The 16823-nt window shown below is 38.9% G+C and overlaps 1 protein-coding gene across 7 annotated transcripts in view; it reads right to left on the bottom strand.

Annotated features, from left to right (window-relative positions):
• Positions 1–16823, bottom strand: part of ZNF609 (zinc finger protein 609) — a 230449-nt gene that overhangs the window by 11763 nt on the left and 201863 nt on the right. For all 7 annotated transcript variants that reach the window (XM_072613752.1, XM_072613739.1, XM_072613746.1 and 4 more), the window contains one exon: positions 2818–2905. In XM_072613752.1, the coding sequence (XP_072469853.1) occupies positions 2818–2905 (88 nt within the window). The remainder of the gene's footprint in view (positions 1–2817; positions 2906–16823) is intronic.

The following is a 16823-nucleotide window of genomic DNA, read 5'->3' as shown; positions in this document are numbered from 1 at the left end:
TAAAGAAACCTTTCAAACAGTACCCTTTGGGGAATATTACTGTATATTCCACAGAACAGTTGTTGGCTAGGTGGAATCTAAGGGCATTTTCTTGATCCCCTAGTTTTTGACCTAAACAGGGCACCAACATCAGCAAACAGGTTAGGAGGTGCCTTCTGCTAAAACAGAACTAAAGGAGGCTAAAGGACCACTATCATATGCTGAGGGAATATGAGAGGCATTGTGTTAAAGTCTAATGTTCCCTATCTATGTTTCCCCAATAAGCTGAGATCTACAGAGTCTACATCTCACTGAACAGTTGTTCAGCGGCCTCATGCTGGGCCACCTGGAAGAAACCTCCTGTCAGTGAACAAGTACTATTTACTACATTCCATACCACTCATGAGATGGTAAGAGTAGTCAGCCTGAAAAAGCGTAGGGACAAGAACTCACCAGCATCATTAGCAAAAGATTTTGATAATATTTCTCTGGTTTCTTATTCTTGAAAGTTTTTAAACCTAACCTCCTTAATTTTTAAATAGTTGTTGTTGGTTGCAACATTCCTGATGTCTTTAAGCTGTCATAGCGTTTTGTTTCCTTTCAATTCAATTAACTTCAGCATGCATTTATTAAGAGTCTATGTGTTATGCACTAGGGATACCAAAGATAAAATGAAAACAGTTCCTGCCTTCAAGGAGTTTACATTCTACTAGAGGGCATCACATTATTTTTTAATCATGGCATTGTACTGCTTTTCTTCCTTTATGTTTGCTTCAGAAAATACATATTAAATTCTAAAATGCAATATGCAGACCTATTCCTGTACGTGAACCACTACTTTTATCCACCATAAAACAGGGGAGAGGTAGGCAACCTTCTCTGCCTAAAGACTATGATAAAAAAAAGAAGTGGAATCTCAATAAACAGTTAAAGTTAAACATCCGTGTGTATGATATGCACTGCTGCCTAGTCACCAGATAGGTATGAGAAACTAGGCTTACAGGGTATAGAGAATAGAGGCTGGATAAAGGTCACAAAGCACAAGGTATAGAAAAGGGCAGAGAGCTTACTATCTGCCCAGCTCCAGTCCTCAGAGAGAGTCATACTTAATTTTCTTTTTTATAAATTCAATTTTATTTTCAGCCCTCAATTTTCTCTCTCCCACATCACTACTTTCCCATGACAAGGGAAAAGAACCTCATTACAAACACATATAGTCAAAACAAACTTCTGCATTATCTATATCAAAAAAAAAAAAAAGGTCTCAATCTGTATTCTCAGTCCATCACCTCTCTACCTGAAGGGAGGTGATATGTTTCATCATGAGTCCTCTGGAACTCTGGTCACTGTGTTGATCAAAGTTCACAAATCCTTCAAAGTTGTTTGTTTTTACAATATTGCTGTTACTGTATAAACTGTTCTCCTGGTTCTGCTCACTTCACTCTGTATCAATTCATATCAATCTTCTCAAGTTTCTCTGAAACCATGGCCCCTTCTTTTACAGTGCAATAATGTGGTCTCATCACATTCATATGCTGTAACTTATTCAACCATTTCTTAACTGACAGGCATCCTCTCAGTTTACAATTCTTTGCAACTATGAAAACAGAGGCTATAAATATTTTTGTACAGTTAGGCCCTTTTTAAATTTTCTTTGAACATTTTGGGATACAGGCCTAGTAATAAATGCTATTTTTGGGTATGCACAGTTTAATAGCTTTTTGGGCATAATTATTATTTCCTTTCCAGGACAAGCTAGATCAGCTCACAGCTCCAGCAATATATTAATATAACATACCTGTTTTCTCATAGACCTAGCATTTGTCATTTTCCTTTTTTGTCAACTTTGCCATTCTAATGGATATGAGGTGATATCTCAATTATTTTAATTTGCGATTCTCTAATTATTAGTAATTTAGAGCATTTTTTCATATAGCTATTGATAGTATGGATTACTCTTCTCTGAAAACTGCTTATTCATATCTTTTGAATATTTACTATTTGTGGAATGGAATACTTGTTAGTTTTATAAACTGACTCAGTTCTCTAAATATCTTAGAAATGAGAGTCTTATTAGAGAAACTTGTGGCAAAGAATCTCCCCTCTTCCATTTCCTTTCTCTTTTCTAATCTGAGTGGCACTGGTTTTGTTTGTGAGAAAACTTTTTAATTTTATTTAATCAGAAGTGTCCATTTTACTTGTGAATCTGTCTATTATTTGGTCATGAACTCTTCCCCTATCTATTGATCTGAAAGGTAATTTTTTCCACATTCCTCTATTTTGCTAATTCTGGCAACTTCCTTATACCTAAATCATGTATCTATTTTGAAGCTATCCTGATGTGAGATATTGTTCTATACCTAGTTTCTGCCAGACTGCTTTCCAGGTTTCCCAATAATTTTTGTTGAACAGTAAGTTTTTTGCCCCAGTAGCTGGGATCTTTGAGTCTCTCAAATAACAGGCTACTGTATAATTTACTTCTGTATTTTGTATACCAGTTCCACTAATTAACCTCTCTATTTCTTATCCAGTACACAATTGTCTTGATGATTATAACTTTATAGAAGAATTTAAGACATGATACTAATAATCACCCTGAAAGTTTCCCACTTCATCCCCCATTCATTCTTGACAATCTTGACCTTTTGTCCAGATGAATTTTATAATCTTTTTAAGCTCTATAAAGTAATTCTTTGGTAGTTTGATTGATATGGCACTGAATAAGATTAATTGGCTTGGCCTACTCCTAATCAATCAGTATTTCTCTATTTAGATCTGCCTTGATTTGTATAAATCAGACCTGATTTTCACTAAACAGCTAAATAAAAGAGAGCTCACCTGGGGGGTGCCCAATCATGACGTGTGCAGTCAAGAAGGGTGCCTACGTAAGTCTTGTTCCTCCATGTCACATTCACCACCAACATGCCTAGAACACAAAGAAGACTTAGACACAGATGTTGATGCTAAACTTCCAACTACTGGGGAAATGATATCTGTCTCAGTAGCATCTTGGATTGCAGGAACTCTTGTAGTGGGCCATGGTAATTTAGGCTGGTCCAGAGCTAGCTTTAATGAAACTGGAGCTTCTGATATATATTTAGAAGAAACACAAATGTCTTCATTCTGGAAAGCACATGGGATAAATGAAGGCAAAGTCTTTAGTTGGGATAATGAACTTTTTAAGAGTCAGAAGAGCGGAGTCTGAGGCCCAGCTCTGCTACTTATTAGCTGTGGGTTCACAGCAAGCTATCCTCTCACAACATCAATTTCCACATCTACAAAAAGGGATAGTGATACTTTGTACCTGGTTTTAGGGTGTTTGTGAGGACCAAATGAAACAATGTATTGTGTGAAAATTCACTTCCTCATGGCAGACATTAAAACTCGCTATTCCGAATTAGAAAAGTATAGAATTGGGCTTTAGCTTGTTTTTTTTTTTTTTGGGGGGGGGGGGGGGAGTGGGGGGTTGCCACTGGCTCAAAATGTTCCATTAAGACTCAGAGCATCAAAGCCCTACTTGCACAACTACAGGGGAACAGTACTCCCTATGCTAATTTTCTATTTAGTACAGAATTGTCTAAACAGAGAGGAAGTGTAGAAAGCATTTTGTGGAAGTGAACAGAACTCAAGAAAACAAACACAAAGATCCTATTTTACATGACATGGATATGGAAGACAGACTATGAATTAATAGGACGCTAGGATCAGGAAGCAGGGCACATCCCTTTAATAATATAGTCACATCACTAGCAAAGAATGCACATATGTCTAGTTCTTTCTGGGATGAGAATTTAGGCTGCTTTCACTAAACAAGGCTAGGATGAGGAATTCTAGGAAACACTTTTAACAGGAAGCCTCAATCATTAATGACACTAGAGTGGAATAGAATTTTGGCTTCATCACTAGATAATCACCTTTTCTTATAAGTACCTAAAACCTTCATCTCAGATGGAACAGGGCGCTCTAAAATGAGCAGCCAGAAGGCACCATTAGGCTGAAAGAGAGGTTCCTGTGCCAAAGGGACCAAAATAGTAGTCCCTTTTTCTCAGGTCTCTTTGGACAGCACCTCAACCCCCAAGAAAGCAATTATACTAAATGATTTCTAACCATTAGCAGAGTGAACTCAAGTGGATGTTTCCTCCCAGAAATGGGCTGCTCTGATTACTGTATAACTAATCTAACTAGGAGCAAAGTCCACTGAGTTGAATATATTTATCTGAGCAAGGTAAGACTCAGATAGGTATCTCATTTACAAGGGCAGACTAGTGCAACTGCAAAGAGAACAGGCACACAATTAGAAGATGAATGTGTCTCCCAGCCCAGAAACAGCTGGGAGTGAACACATGATTATAAATCTGGGTGTTTCTCCTAGTGTAATCTGCAAACCAGAGAAATAATGAATGAGTGGAAAAGGAGATCAAGCTACAGTGCTGAGAAGGAAGGAGGGGAAAACCTAATATGGATAGACAGATTTGGGTGTCCTGTTTAAATGTCAAAGCACACAACTCTTCCCCTCTCCCTCAATTGTAAATCTCTTTTTGGGGCCCTGAGACCAGGCAGCAAGAAGTACAGAAAGAAAAAGATACTGGACAGATACTGTTTCTGTCAGAGGATGACTAAGGGGAAGCAAGGTTAATTTAAACAGAGGAAAATAGGCCCACATTTTGGAATGCTTCCTGTTACAAACGGTGCTTCACACCATGAAGAGGTTGATCTGTTTAAGGATAAGAATAATAGTAAAGCAATAAATGATAAACAGTACTTTGTATTTCACTTTTGTAATCACTAAGGATCTTCCAGACATGATCTCATTAACCATCATTTTGTATTAGAGTGGTGAACATTCTTCCTCCTTAGAAGACAGTAACCCTGAGGCACAGAAGAGGAAGTCGCTTGTGGGAAGGCAGGCAAAGGCTTCTGCTTGGTCTTAATAAATATTCATCTCAGCAATGAAAGATCCAAGTTAAACACATTTTTTTTTACCACACAGCAGCAATATTTCAAGAACTCCAAATAGATTAGCGTTGTAGGACTCCCCTCTGATGAAACTGTTCAAATCTGTCTTGGTGCTTCTGCTACCCCTTTCTGAGAGGCTTAATTCTCTCATGCTTTTTTCATCTTTCACCACCCTAGGAAACCCTGTCCTCAGAAAATGAGGTAAAAGCTGTACACATGGAACAAAAGCATATACTAAGGGGTAGGGAGAGAAGACACCTCAGAAATCCCTCCTTCCTACTGCTTAGCCATAAAAGTTCTTCACAGGAAGTCTCTCCCTAGGGACAAATCTCCTAATCAAGCAATTAATCAACATGTACTATGTGCCAGGAATATATACATGTGTAAGGACACAAAAGTATATTTTATACACTTATTCATGATCATGTGGGAATGAGATTATTCAGTGTGAATGAATTTTCTACATAATTGATATGTGGATAACGAGCTGGGTGAAGAAAGCGATCTGGACGGCATTTTAGAAAGTGTCTGTCACTTTCAACGATATGGAGCTCTTCTTTGACACAAATCCCTATATTTTTTTTCTTAACAATAGTATTTTCCCAGTCATACCATATGGCTACTAATCATGGGACACTTTGATCTTCAAAAAATCTTTTAAAAATCCAGGGCTCTCTAAGGGAATGGAGATGGATGATAGTACAGGAGTAGCTTCTTACTACGTACTAGTACTGATGACTTGGATAAAAGTGGACTAAGGGACCTTCCAGGAAATGTACAATAGACAAAGTTAGGTCAGTCATATATTAAAGAAGCAAAGGATACTTGATATCTATGAAGTTTTTAATGTTCCAGAGGAAGGCCCTGGCATACTGCCCAAATCTTTTAATGGAAGATTCATAAGAGGAAATACAAGAATCCATCAATAAAATGGAAAAGTATGGATGAATTGAGACCTTCGTACTGGAAGGAGTACCCAAGGCTATAATTGAACAGATTCAATGAAGTATTAGCATATTCCTTTTTAAGTGCCAAAACCTAAAAATTCATCCACTTTGGATACATTTTTTTCTAAAAGGTGTTACATGTTTTCCTCTCAAGAAGATAGGAAGAAAAAAATACAAACAATTCTCAACTTCAAAGCCTGTTAAAGTGTAAAACTGTATTGGCTCTTGGGATACTTTGTATAGTAGGGGAGCTATTAGTTCACTAACACAATAATGTTATAAAGAATGGATTTAAGTGTAGTAGAAATATATTTAACCTTAGGGTTGAGTTGGCTTTTGCGGACTAGCATGAGAAACTAGCTACCATTTATAAGGCTTTACATGGGAAATGAAAGTCTGAGGCTCTAAATAAAGGACTTACTATTTAATTTTTCCTTAAAAACTCAGGGTCTGTTAGTGTACCGAACTGTAATGCCTTTAGGGATTCATGAGGTCAGCCGGGCCACCTGCTACTCTACTACATGGCCCCATGGTTATATGCTTTAAAAAAAATGTTTCATTTTTTTTTTTCAGTTAATGAGCATTTATTTTCATGCCCTTCCCACCCTTAATGAAAACCAAAAACCTTAAAATAAATACTATATTGTGCTTTTTTAAAATAATTTTTATGTCTCTTTCTGAGGTGAGCTATAACCTTTGCCTAAGAAGTTAAAAAATGAGATAATCAAAACTGAATATAAAATAAAAATATTAAGGTTTCCATTTCAGACCCTGTAGCCCCTCCTGCCCAATTTCATGGCCCCATTAATTATATAATCCCTCCTAATATTGGTTGTTTATCCCAAAGTCAATGCTGGGAATGCTGTTGTACTTAGGTAAAGGACTCAGGCACCTTAAGCACTAAATTCTGGGAGACTGCCTACAATTTCATTTTGTCAGCAACTGTAACTCAGGCAGTTTAGATACTATGCATCAGAAGTGTGGAAAGAACCAATGACTTATTTTTATTCCTTATTTGGGATCAAACCTCAATACGAAATGAAGGCATTCTGGTCAAGAACTGGGCTCCTGCCTATAAAATGCAATGGAGAATCTAAAGTGGTTGGCATCTGGTAAAAGGGGAGATAAAAAAATAATGGTTATAAATTACAGTCACAAAAGCCTTCTGCCTTACTAGCAGTCATTCAAGCTAAACCACTGGGGCCCTTCTCCATGTTAAGGACGAGAAATCTGGAGACCAGCCAAGTCTACTGCTGCTAATGGCTGGCCTTCTGGGCAACCTCCTGCCTTGTTGGAACTCTAAATTCTGAGTACTCTGGCTATTGGCAAACAAGCTCCATCCAGGCTCACTCAGGAATAACTGTGAGTTGGTATTAGAGGAGGAAACAGGGCGGTCTTCATATGTCATTTGGCTGAGAAATCCATCAAATTTCTTATTTAAAAACCAAGTTGGATTTATCTATTCTCTAGCCTTACTGCCACTATTCAGATCCTTAATAATTAACTTTTGGGCTGCTGTAATATCCTTCAAGTCAGTCTCTCTAGTGCTAATAATCTCTTCCTCCCAAACGTAATGATAGCATAAATTTACTTAAAACACTATTTTCACAATTGGTCAACAATCATTTCTTCAACCCAGCACTAGATTCAATAGCATGAAGGGTACAAAGGGAGTGTTATTCTCTGCCAGCTTTTAAATCACTACAATGGGGCTTACACATTTTGGAAACAAAAATAATATAGAATACTTGATAAAAGACTGCATCTGATTTAAGGATTATAACTGCTTTAGGAGGTCACAGAAGGAGTTGGTAAGGAAGGACCAGAATTGTTAGAGAATTAAGATGGTTGGGAGACTTAGGCTGAACCCTTAAGTATTGCTAAGATTTAGAGGCCAAAAGAAAGAGGGGAGAAGTATTCCTAATGGAGGAAATAGCAAGATCATTCGGCTGATGAGAAAACCACCACTGTGACTAGACAGGAGGTAGGTTGTGCAGAGTTGTAGCAAATAAGGTTCAATATGAGCAATGAGGACAGATAGAAAAAGGCCCTGCAAGGCAGGAAGAGGGTATGGATTAAATGTAGTAAAGAGGAGCTACTGCAGATTTCTGAGTAAAGGAATGAATATTATGAACTAATTCATAGTTAAGATTATCAAGTTACTTAAGAACTTAAAATTGATGCCTCAAAAACAACAAACCACTCCCATAAAACAAAACTCACCAAACCAACTAGTGAGCTTCCTTTGTAACCTTCCATCAGGCAAAACAGTGCTAAGCATATAAAAGGAACACAACTGAAATGAGTCACAGATGCTAAAAGGGGGGTCTTTTCCCTTGGACAGCAGAAACACAATCCATTCTGTGGGAATAATATTTGCCACAAACTTCCCTGATTATGGGTTGTTGAGCAGCTATATTAGATGCAAGAGACAGGCTGCTGAAACACTTATCTTTTGGAAGGCACATCTATTTACATAAAGAGGTTATTTTATTGTTGTGTTCCACCTCAATGGAGATGACTTCCAAATCATCTAGCCCTTACTTTCCTCTTGACTTCCACTGCCTCCATAACCAACTCCCTATTGCATATCTTCACCAGGATGTTCCACAGGCACCTCAAACTCACTTTGCCTCTTCCTCCTCCTTCCTCCCTTCAATATTTAATCAGTTGCCAAGTCTTGTTGATTCTACCTTCCCAACACATCTCTCATCTGACCCCTGCTAATCACTCACATAGCTAACTAGGACCCTAATTCAGGCCCACATGACCTCTCACATGGACTATTGCATTTCCCTCCTAATTGATTCCCCAGGCTACAGTTTCTTTCTTTTCCAATCTATTTTCTACCAAATCAAAGGATATTCCTAAAGCACAGGAATACCTAGAAATATGGTGCGTAACACTTCCTCCCCCTCCTCAAGAAGCTTCAGTGGCTCCCAAATACCTGTATAGTAAAGTATAAACTCTGTTTTGCAGCACTCAAGTCCTTCACAGTCTGGCTCTAACATTCTCCCCAGACGGATTTCACATCACTCTCCTTTGTTCCACCCAAACTGGCTTTCTTGCTATTCCCTGTAGGTGACATTCTAGCTCCTGTCTTTGTGTGGGCTCTTCACCTGGAATGTCCTTTCCCTTCTAACATCTGCCTCTTGAAATGAATCCCTAGCTACCTACGTGACTCTGAAAGAACAACATCTTCTATACAAGAGGTGTTTCCTAGTCCCCCTTGTTGATAATTTTTTGTCACCCCTCCCCGAAATGTCTTTGTATTTACATTATGATATATTAAGCATAAGGTATATCTGAGTATTAGATTATTTATTTCCATTTTCTAGAATGAAAACTCCTTGGAGACAGGTACAGGTTTTTTTGGTCTTTGTTATCTCCAGTACATTTTGCTACACAGTAGGTATTTAATAAATGCTTATTCAATTAAACTGAAGTGAAGAAGAGAAGAAGGCACTGAAAGCAGCATTGTGCATCACAGAGGTTACTTAGCGAGTGAACCTATAATGATTAGTACGGTTCCAGGTGCTGCACAACATAAGACTTGTTTAACACAATCGAAGTAGTTAAGAGAAAAGAACACTTTGGTGTAGAATAAGGGTTGTTATTGTATTAATCAATTATTCAATAAATATTTATTGAGCACCACTGTCTTCCTCTCCCACCTCACATGCTCCCAAATGTCAGCTCCTCAGGGGAAGGGAATACTTCATTTTTGTTTTTGTATCCTAACTACTTTGCATATAGCAGGGACTTAAAATATTTGGTAAATTTAGCCTGTTGAAGTGTACCTTCTAAGTGATAGAGGCAACAGAAAATGTACTTTCTCTCTCCGCCCCCCTACTATCACTACTATGCAATAAAGTATAATTTAAATAAGTGGTACAGACCAGAAAAATGCCACACCTCACCAGATCACTGAATGTGAGTGATAATAGCTTAAAGGATTGCTGGACTTTCTTTCTTTGAGTAGTTCCTAATTTATTAGAAATTTCTGGGCCTCCATAATTCTTTGATGTCCTATTTGTAAAGTGGGAGGAGGGGAGAGGGTATTGGAGTAGATGCTGGCCTTCTGTAATTCTAGTCTGCATTTCCAAATGGTACTAGGCAGAAAAAATTATGATAAGAATACAGTAAAATATTACTGTGCATTAGAAATGATGAATACTAGGAATTCAAAAAAACATGAGAAGTTTTATGTGAACCGAAGCAGAATTAAATAAGCAGAGTCATGAGAATAATATGTAGATTGATTACAACAATGTAAACGGAAAGAACACTTAAAAAAAGATAAACACGAAATAAATGAAAAAACAACACAGGTCACAAAGAACAGAAAATGAAACATTCAGACTCCTCCATGGCACAGGGTGAAAGATAATTACTTAGTCAAGAATACTGTATATCTTGTCAGATATAATCAATGTGTCAGATGTTTTTACTTAATTTTTTTGTCACACAGGAGGGGGAAAAGTTCTAAACGACTGTGATGTAAAGAAAAAGAATATGCAACAAGACATATTTAAAAAAGAAAAAAGGAAATCAGTTTCTTTGAATTTAACCAGCTAAACTGATTGCTTCCCCTCTGTGGCCCAAGAGACTTGTCAGCCCTTGACTTTTCCCACCTTCTATCCTCCTGAAGCCCATGCTTCAGCCAAACTGAAATGCACTCCCCTTTTCCCTAAAACATGCCCATGTGATGCCTTATTGAGCAGGTAAACCCAAGAACTCTGAGAACAGCAGGATACCCCAGACCCACCAGCTGCTACCATCTGCCTTCTTCCCCTAAAGCCATCATCTTAGGGGAGCAACATTTGTGGAGAAACAAATTAGTTATTTGCCTCTGCAGTTACTTCCATTTCAGCAACTAAAGATCCTGAAAAGAAAAATTCTCACCACTAATCTCCGAGGCATTATTATCAAATGATTCAGCATCAGAAATAGATATGGTTTAGCCCATTGGAGATACCTGATAAGCTTCATTATATCACCTCTGCCACTGAACCCTGAATCACTGGCCATTTTCCCTCTGACATGCAACTCAAATCTCCAGCATACCATAAATACGAGCCTTGGAAGCAGGGCCTGCCTTGTTTTTCTATTTGTTTCCTCAGTGCTTTGCACACAGTCAACACTTCATGCCAGTATGATACAAGAGAAAGCAGGAATAACCATTCTGACCCCTCCTCAGGGTCAGAGTACCTGGGTGCACTGCAAAAACCTTGCTTTGACAATTCCCACTAACTTGTGAGACTTGAGGCAAGTCATGTTTTCTGAGTTTCAGGGGTTTTTTTTCCCACTTGTAAAGGAAGCCAGAAAAGATGAGCTCTAAGGTACTTTCCTGCTTGAAAATTGGTATTTTTCCACTTGAATGTTATCCCTCTCTCGTTTCTATCTACTGAAATCCTAGCTATCCCTAGCTCGAGTCTATGAAATTACACTGCACAAAGAAATCTCAATTCCCAAGTGATTTCTGTTTCCTCTTTGGGGGCACCTTCCTTGTATCACTTTTCTTTACAATGTACTTATAGTTAGTTGGGGTGTGCAGTTCCCCTTATTAGACTGTAAGCTCCTTGAGGGCCTAGGCTTTGTCTTATTCATCTTTATAGTCACCAGAGTAACTATCAGCACAGTGCCCTGCAAATAGCAGGTACTCAAAAAATGTTTATGGATGGATAAATGATAAATGAATGGAATTAATTTATCAGTGACCCAACAACTCACTGAATCTTTACTAACTTAAGAGCCCTTCTTGAGTTTTTAATAACCAGAGAGCCCTGAGAACTAAGTGTAGATTCTGGAATACTACCAAGAAATCATAATTATAAAACATTAAATCCAAGTAGTCCTGTAAATCCTCACTAGCAATGTTAATCGCTACTAATCAACAGATCAGAGAAAAAGGGCTGGGGATGGTATAACATAAGGAAAGGAGGATGGTCTTTAAAGATGTCTATTAGTTACCGCTGATCACATCCTCCTAGTAATGAACTATATTAGACAGCAGGAACCTAATGGAAACCTTGGATTTCTCTCCCTGAAGCCACAAGAGCTCCAACAGATGCACTGCCTATCTGAGAACTGGTCCCTATCTGCCCATTCCTTATAATCTAGAAGCTGGTACAGCAATAGAAAAACTTGGGCTCTCGTGTAAATTCCAGGTTCTAAGGATTTCTTCTTGCTGTTCTGTTGTTTTTTTTAAAATATGTGGTAGAATTTGAGGTGGTTGGGATAAAGATAAGAATAAGAAGGAAGGACTTGGGAAATGACCAGTCAGATTTCACATCTTCCTGTCAAAGGACTATCTGCAGAAATCGCTGCATGAATATCTCCAAGATGCTCAGAACACTGCCAGCATCTAAATGAAGCCCGTTGCTTGAGCAGTCCCTCTTCCAGCTATGTCTTCTTTTGCACTAAAGAGGAGCTGAGTAGGAGTTCACACTTCTCTGACCCTTCTCAGCAGCCACTAACAAATCAACTCTAATCTGGTCGACAACCAAACTGATGATTAGTTCCTGCTATATCTAGTTAGCTGATCTGTACTCACAATTTCCTTCCTAGAAGCGTTTTCTGATCAATCTGCATACCAACAGAAACAGCATAACCCCAGAATGAATGGTTTTCTCCTTTCTTTGAAAAATGACAGCATTCTGCTTTATGTAGTATTTCTATCAGGCCCATAGGCCTCAGGTTGTGCAGGTCTGGTTTATATGGAACTTAACAGATATTAACCTTGTACTACAGTTATCTGTGTCTTAGTTGACTAGACAGCAGACAGTGTCTTATAGAATCTTCATCAAGAAGTCATCTCAGAAGCATCAGCCTTTATAAAGTCACCAAAGGCAAACCAAAAGCCCTTCGTAACTCATGGAAGCAGAGCTGCCTGCTTTTTAGCCTTCAAGTGAAAAAAATAAAAAGTTGTCCATAAAATCTACCTTTCTTGATCCAGTTAAAAGTCAACTCCAGGCAAAATTTCAACAATCAGAGTTTGCCTTCAATATCCATCTCTCTCTCTCTCTCTCTGCGCACACTTTTGCTCATGCAGATGGTGACTCCCTTATTCTATCTTAAATGGCTTTGGCTTAACGGCTTGAAACCCCCCCCTCAAAAAAGAGGATCTGGGAGTCATCCAAACATATGTGTTGACTGAATAGGCTTCCTGAAACTCCAGACATTAACTTAGGCACTTAATGCATAGAGGACATATTTAAAAAGAGTAAAGATCCTTTTTTCTCCTTAAAGGAATTTGGGAAAATATTTTAGGAAGCAGGGTCTTTGGAAGCACTGACATACTCTATTCTATGTGGTGCCTGACGTACACCTTTCTGGAAAACTTGCAGGTCAGGGAGCTAAAAAAAGACTGGCCCGTGGTTTCCATGGTAGAGTGAGGGTGACACAAGGCCCCCTCCGCTTCTCTGAGAGTTGGACTAAAATAGTCCCTTTTCTTAGGACTTGAAGCTTGTCCTGTTTTCAGCATTGTTCCCCTCCACCTATTCCTATCCCTGACGATGTTCACATCTTAAGAACCCTGACACCCAACTCTCGGCCTCTTTCCTGTCCCAAGATCCATCTGTACTGCTGTTGCGTCATTTCAGTCACTTCCGACTCCTTTGTAATTCATTTGGGATTTTCGTTGCAAAGATACTGGAGTGGTTTGCCATTTGCTTCTCCAGTTCATTTTACAGACTGAGGCAAATAGGGTTAAGTGACTTGACCAGGTTCACATAGCTAGTGTCTGAAGCCAGATTTGAACTTAGAAAGACAAGTCTGACTTCAGGTCCAGCATTCTATCTACTATGCCACCTACCTGCCTGCCCTTCCCTTTGTGTACACTCTTAAAAAAAAAAATCTTAGTATTTAACAACTTTTTAGATAGCTACACTCTCCTATTCAATATCTGGCATCCCATCATGAACCTCTTGTATTATTTCTACCAATAGTTAGGAAGTATCTGATAAGAAAATCACTGGAATATATATTCATCTGTAGAAATATTATTGCAAACCTTTATTTGTATCTTTCCATAGTACCTAACAAAGTAGACATACAATGTTTGATGAACTAACTTGCTGGGTAAATAAACCAAATATTACTGTAAGTAATCAACATGAAAAGGCCACCAGACTTCTGACTCTGCCTGACAGATTGGTAAGAATTACCATTATGATAAGACTTTGAGGATATCAGCTTCTGCTTTTTTTCTGATTCAGATTTACCCTTTATCCCAGAGCCTGTCACCAAATCCCTACATTCATCAACAAAGTCTTCAGCTGAGCTCAAACTTATCCTCACTGTGTTTTCTGCTAATAGTGCTGAACTTCCCAGAAGCAAAGAGATGTTTACAGCTGTAAAGTTGTTATTGTAAAAGCAAGTCTATGACAGTAGAGGATTAGTAGGCTTTATTTTGTTTCAGAAAAATCACACTTTGCTAGATTTGTACCTTGCTTTCCTGAGGTTCCTTTTAACAAATAGCACCAGGTCAAGTTTTCAATAAGTCTTTCAAAACCTTTATAACATTTCAACCCAGAGTGAAATTTGGAGTCAGTTCAAATTTTTGGCTTTTAATCACTTGGTGCTAGTCAATATTGCTGTAAATTTTGCGACAGGCTTTCTCTGTGGATGAGAAAAGGAGAAGACAGTATTTTGAACATTCATCTCTCCTCATCCTCCTTCAACATCATGAGGGCATTTTATTCTGTCAACCACCTGATAGTAAAAAGAAAGTACCTGATATTTTCTTTTTAAAAATTTATTTTCAAGTTTTAATTCTGAATTTAGTACAAAAAGGGGGAAATTTCTATAAAGTGGAACAAAGAATACTGTAATCACAAATCTTTGCCATACCACTTAATTTTTAAAAAGTAAATAATAAATTGCTTCCCAAATTGCTGCGCTTGATTGTGCTTTCTCTCCTCTATATACTTTAAAAATGTTTCAATGGTCTTCCTTCCCTCACCATAGATACTCCTACCACCCCCAATTAAAAAGAGAGGAAGAAAAGCACAACACCCTTGTAACAAATAAGCATAATAAAGCAAAACAAACACACACCATTTGACAGTTTGACCACTCATGCACTTAATCATATTGTAATCTATAAAATAACTCATATTTGTATTTATATGCTTTAAGATTTCCAAGATTTCTTTAAACAACTCTGTGAAGTAGATATTATTATTCTTATTTTACAGGTAACGTGATTTGTTCATGGTCGCACAATTATTAAATATCTGAACTAGAATTTAGACCTAGGGCTTCTGACTCTAAATTCAGCTCTTTTTACACTGCCTAATCTTATAAAATCTAAGTTTCTTGTAGTTAGGAACCAACTCTTTAACCTTTTTCTCACTGCCAGGCAGAGGGAGGTCTTTCTGCATGTAGAAAATACTTAATAAACCAAGTATGACTTTTCTGACATAAATACTAGATTTGGTAACTCAGCTAACACTTTAACTCTACTGTGCCCTTACTGGAGACAATGAGGGATACCCACATGGGGTCTGTTACCTTCTTCCAACCATGCCATCCTTTCCCTGCCCTGCACCCTTCCCAATCAGATGCCAGGCTCCCATTACGGGTTTTGCCAGGGGTTGAAAGGTCACTACACTTAGCCATCCCAGTCATCTGAACTATTTTGCTATGCAGGTCCTTACCATTCCCTCCCTTCCACATTTTGCTCTGAAAACAGTAACTCATACTTCTGGAAATAGAACTTCAATTGGTCCAAGGCTCCATTCCCTATACTTAACCACTTGCCTGATTACTACACCCTTAGTGGGGCTGCCTTCTTCCCTGTTAAAATGTAACTTCCCGGAGGGCACAGATGACAACTCTTTTGAATTTATGTCTAGTGCTTAGTACAATGCAGGCATATAGTAAGTACTTAATAAATGCCCATTCAGGGGGGAGGAGCCAAGATGGCAGAGTAGAAAGATACATGCATGCTAGCTCCTAACCCACAGCCCATAAAATACCTATAAAGAAGAACTCCCAACAAATTCTGGAGCAGCAGAAGCCACAGAACAACAGAGCGGAGGAGATTTCTGTTCCAGAGAGACCTGTAAAACTGACACCAAAGGTCCCTCGTGTGCTGGACCACAGCAGAGCCCAGCCTTGCCTAGCAGGCACCAAGGGGAGCAGATCCAAAGCAGGCTTCAGGGACAGAATCTTCAGCAGCTGCACAGGTCCCTCAACCCACAGGTGCCAAAGGTCAGTGAGAGGGTCTTTTCAGCTTGCTGAGAGGGGAGTGGGGTGGCCCCATAACTCAGGCCCCCTTGGGAGGCAGCAGCGGATAGGGGCTTCCAAAGCAGGCAGGAGCTTGGATCCATTGTTGAAGGTCTCCCAGTAAACCCCCTGAGGGAAGTAAGCCCCATGTGGTGGCCGTGCCCCTACCTGAGCACCTGAACTTAATCTCACACTGAATACCAGCCCCGCCCCCACTGAAAGACCTGAGGCTGGGAAGGAGCATTTGAATCTCAGCCCGAAAGCGCTAGCTGGGTGGATCTGGAGGCAAGGTGGATGTGGAGAGGACACTCAGAAGTCAAGTCACTGGCTGGGAAAATGCCCAGAAAAGGGGGAAAAAAAATAAGACCACAGAAGGTTACTTTCTTGGGGAACAGATATCTCTTCCCATCCTCTCAGATGAGGGAGAACAATGCTTACCATCAGGGAAAGACATAGAAGTCGAGGTTTCTGTATCCCAAACATCCAGAATAAATATTCAATGGGCTCAGGCCATGGAAGAGCTCAAAAAGGATTCTGAAAATCAAGTTAGAGAGGTGGAGGAAAAACTGGGAGGAGAAATGAGAGAGATGCAAGAAAAGTATAAAAAGCAGGTCAACACCTTGCTAAAGGAGACCCAAAAAAATGCTGAAGAAAATAACACCTTGAAAAATAGGCTAACTCAATTGACAAAAAGAGGTTCAAAAAGCC

Source organism: Notamacropus eugenii, chromosome 1 (assembly GCF_028372415.1).
Source record: "Notamacropus eugenii isolate mMacEug1 chromosome 1, mMacEug1.pri_v2, whole genome shotgun sequence".
Classification (NCBI taxonomy): Eukaryota; Metazoa; Chordata; class Mammalia; order Diprotodontia; family Macropodidae; genus Notamacropus; species Notamacropus eugenii.
The sequence above is the reverse complement of the archived record's forward strand: the minus strand, read 5'-3'. Positions and strand labels throughout refer to the sequence as shown.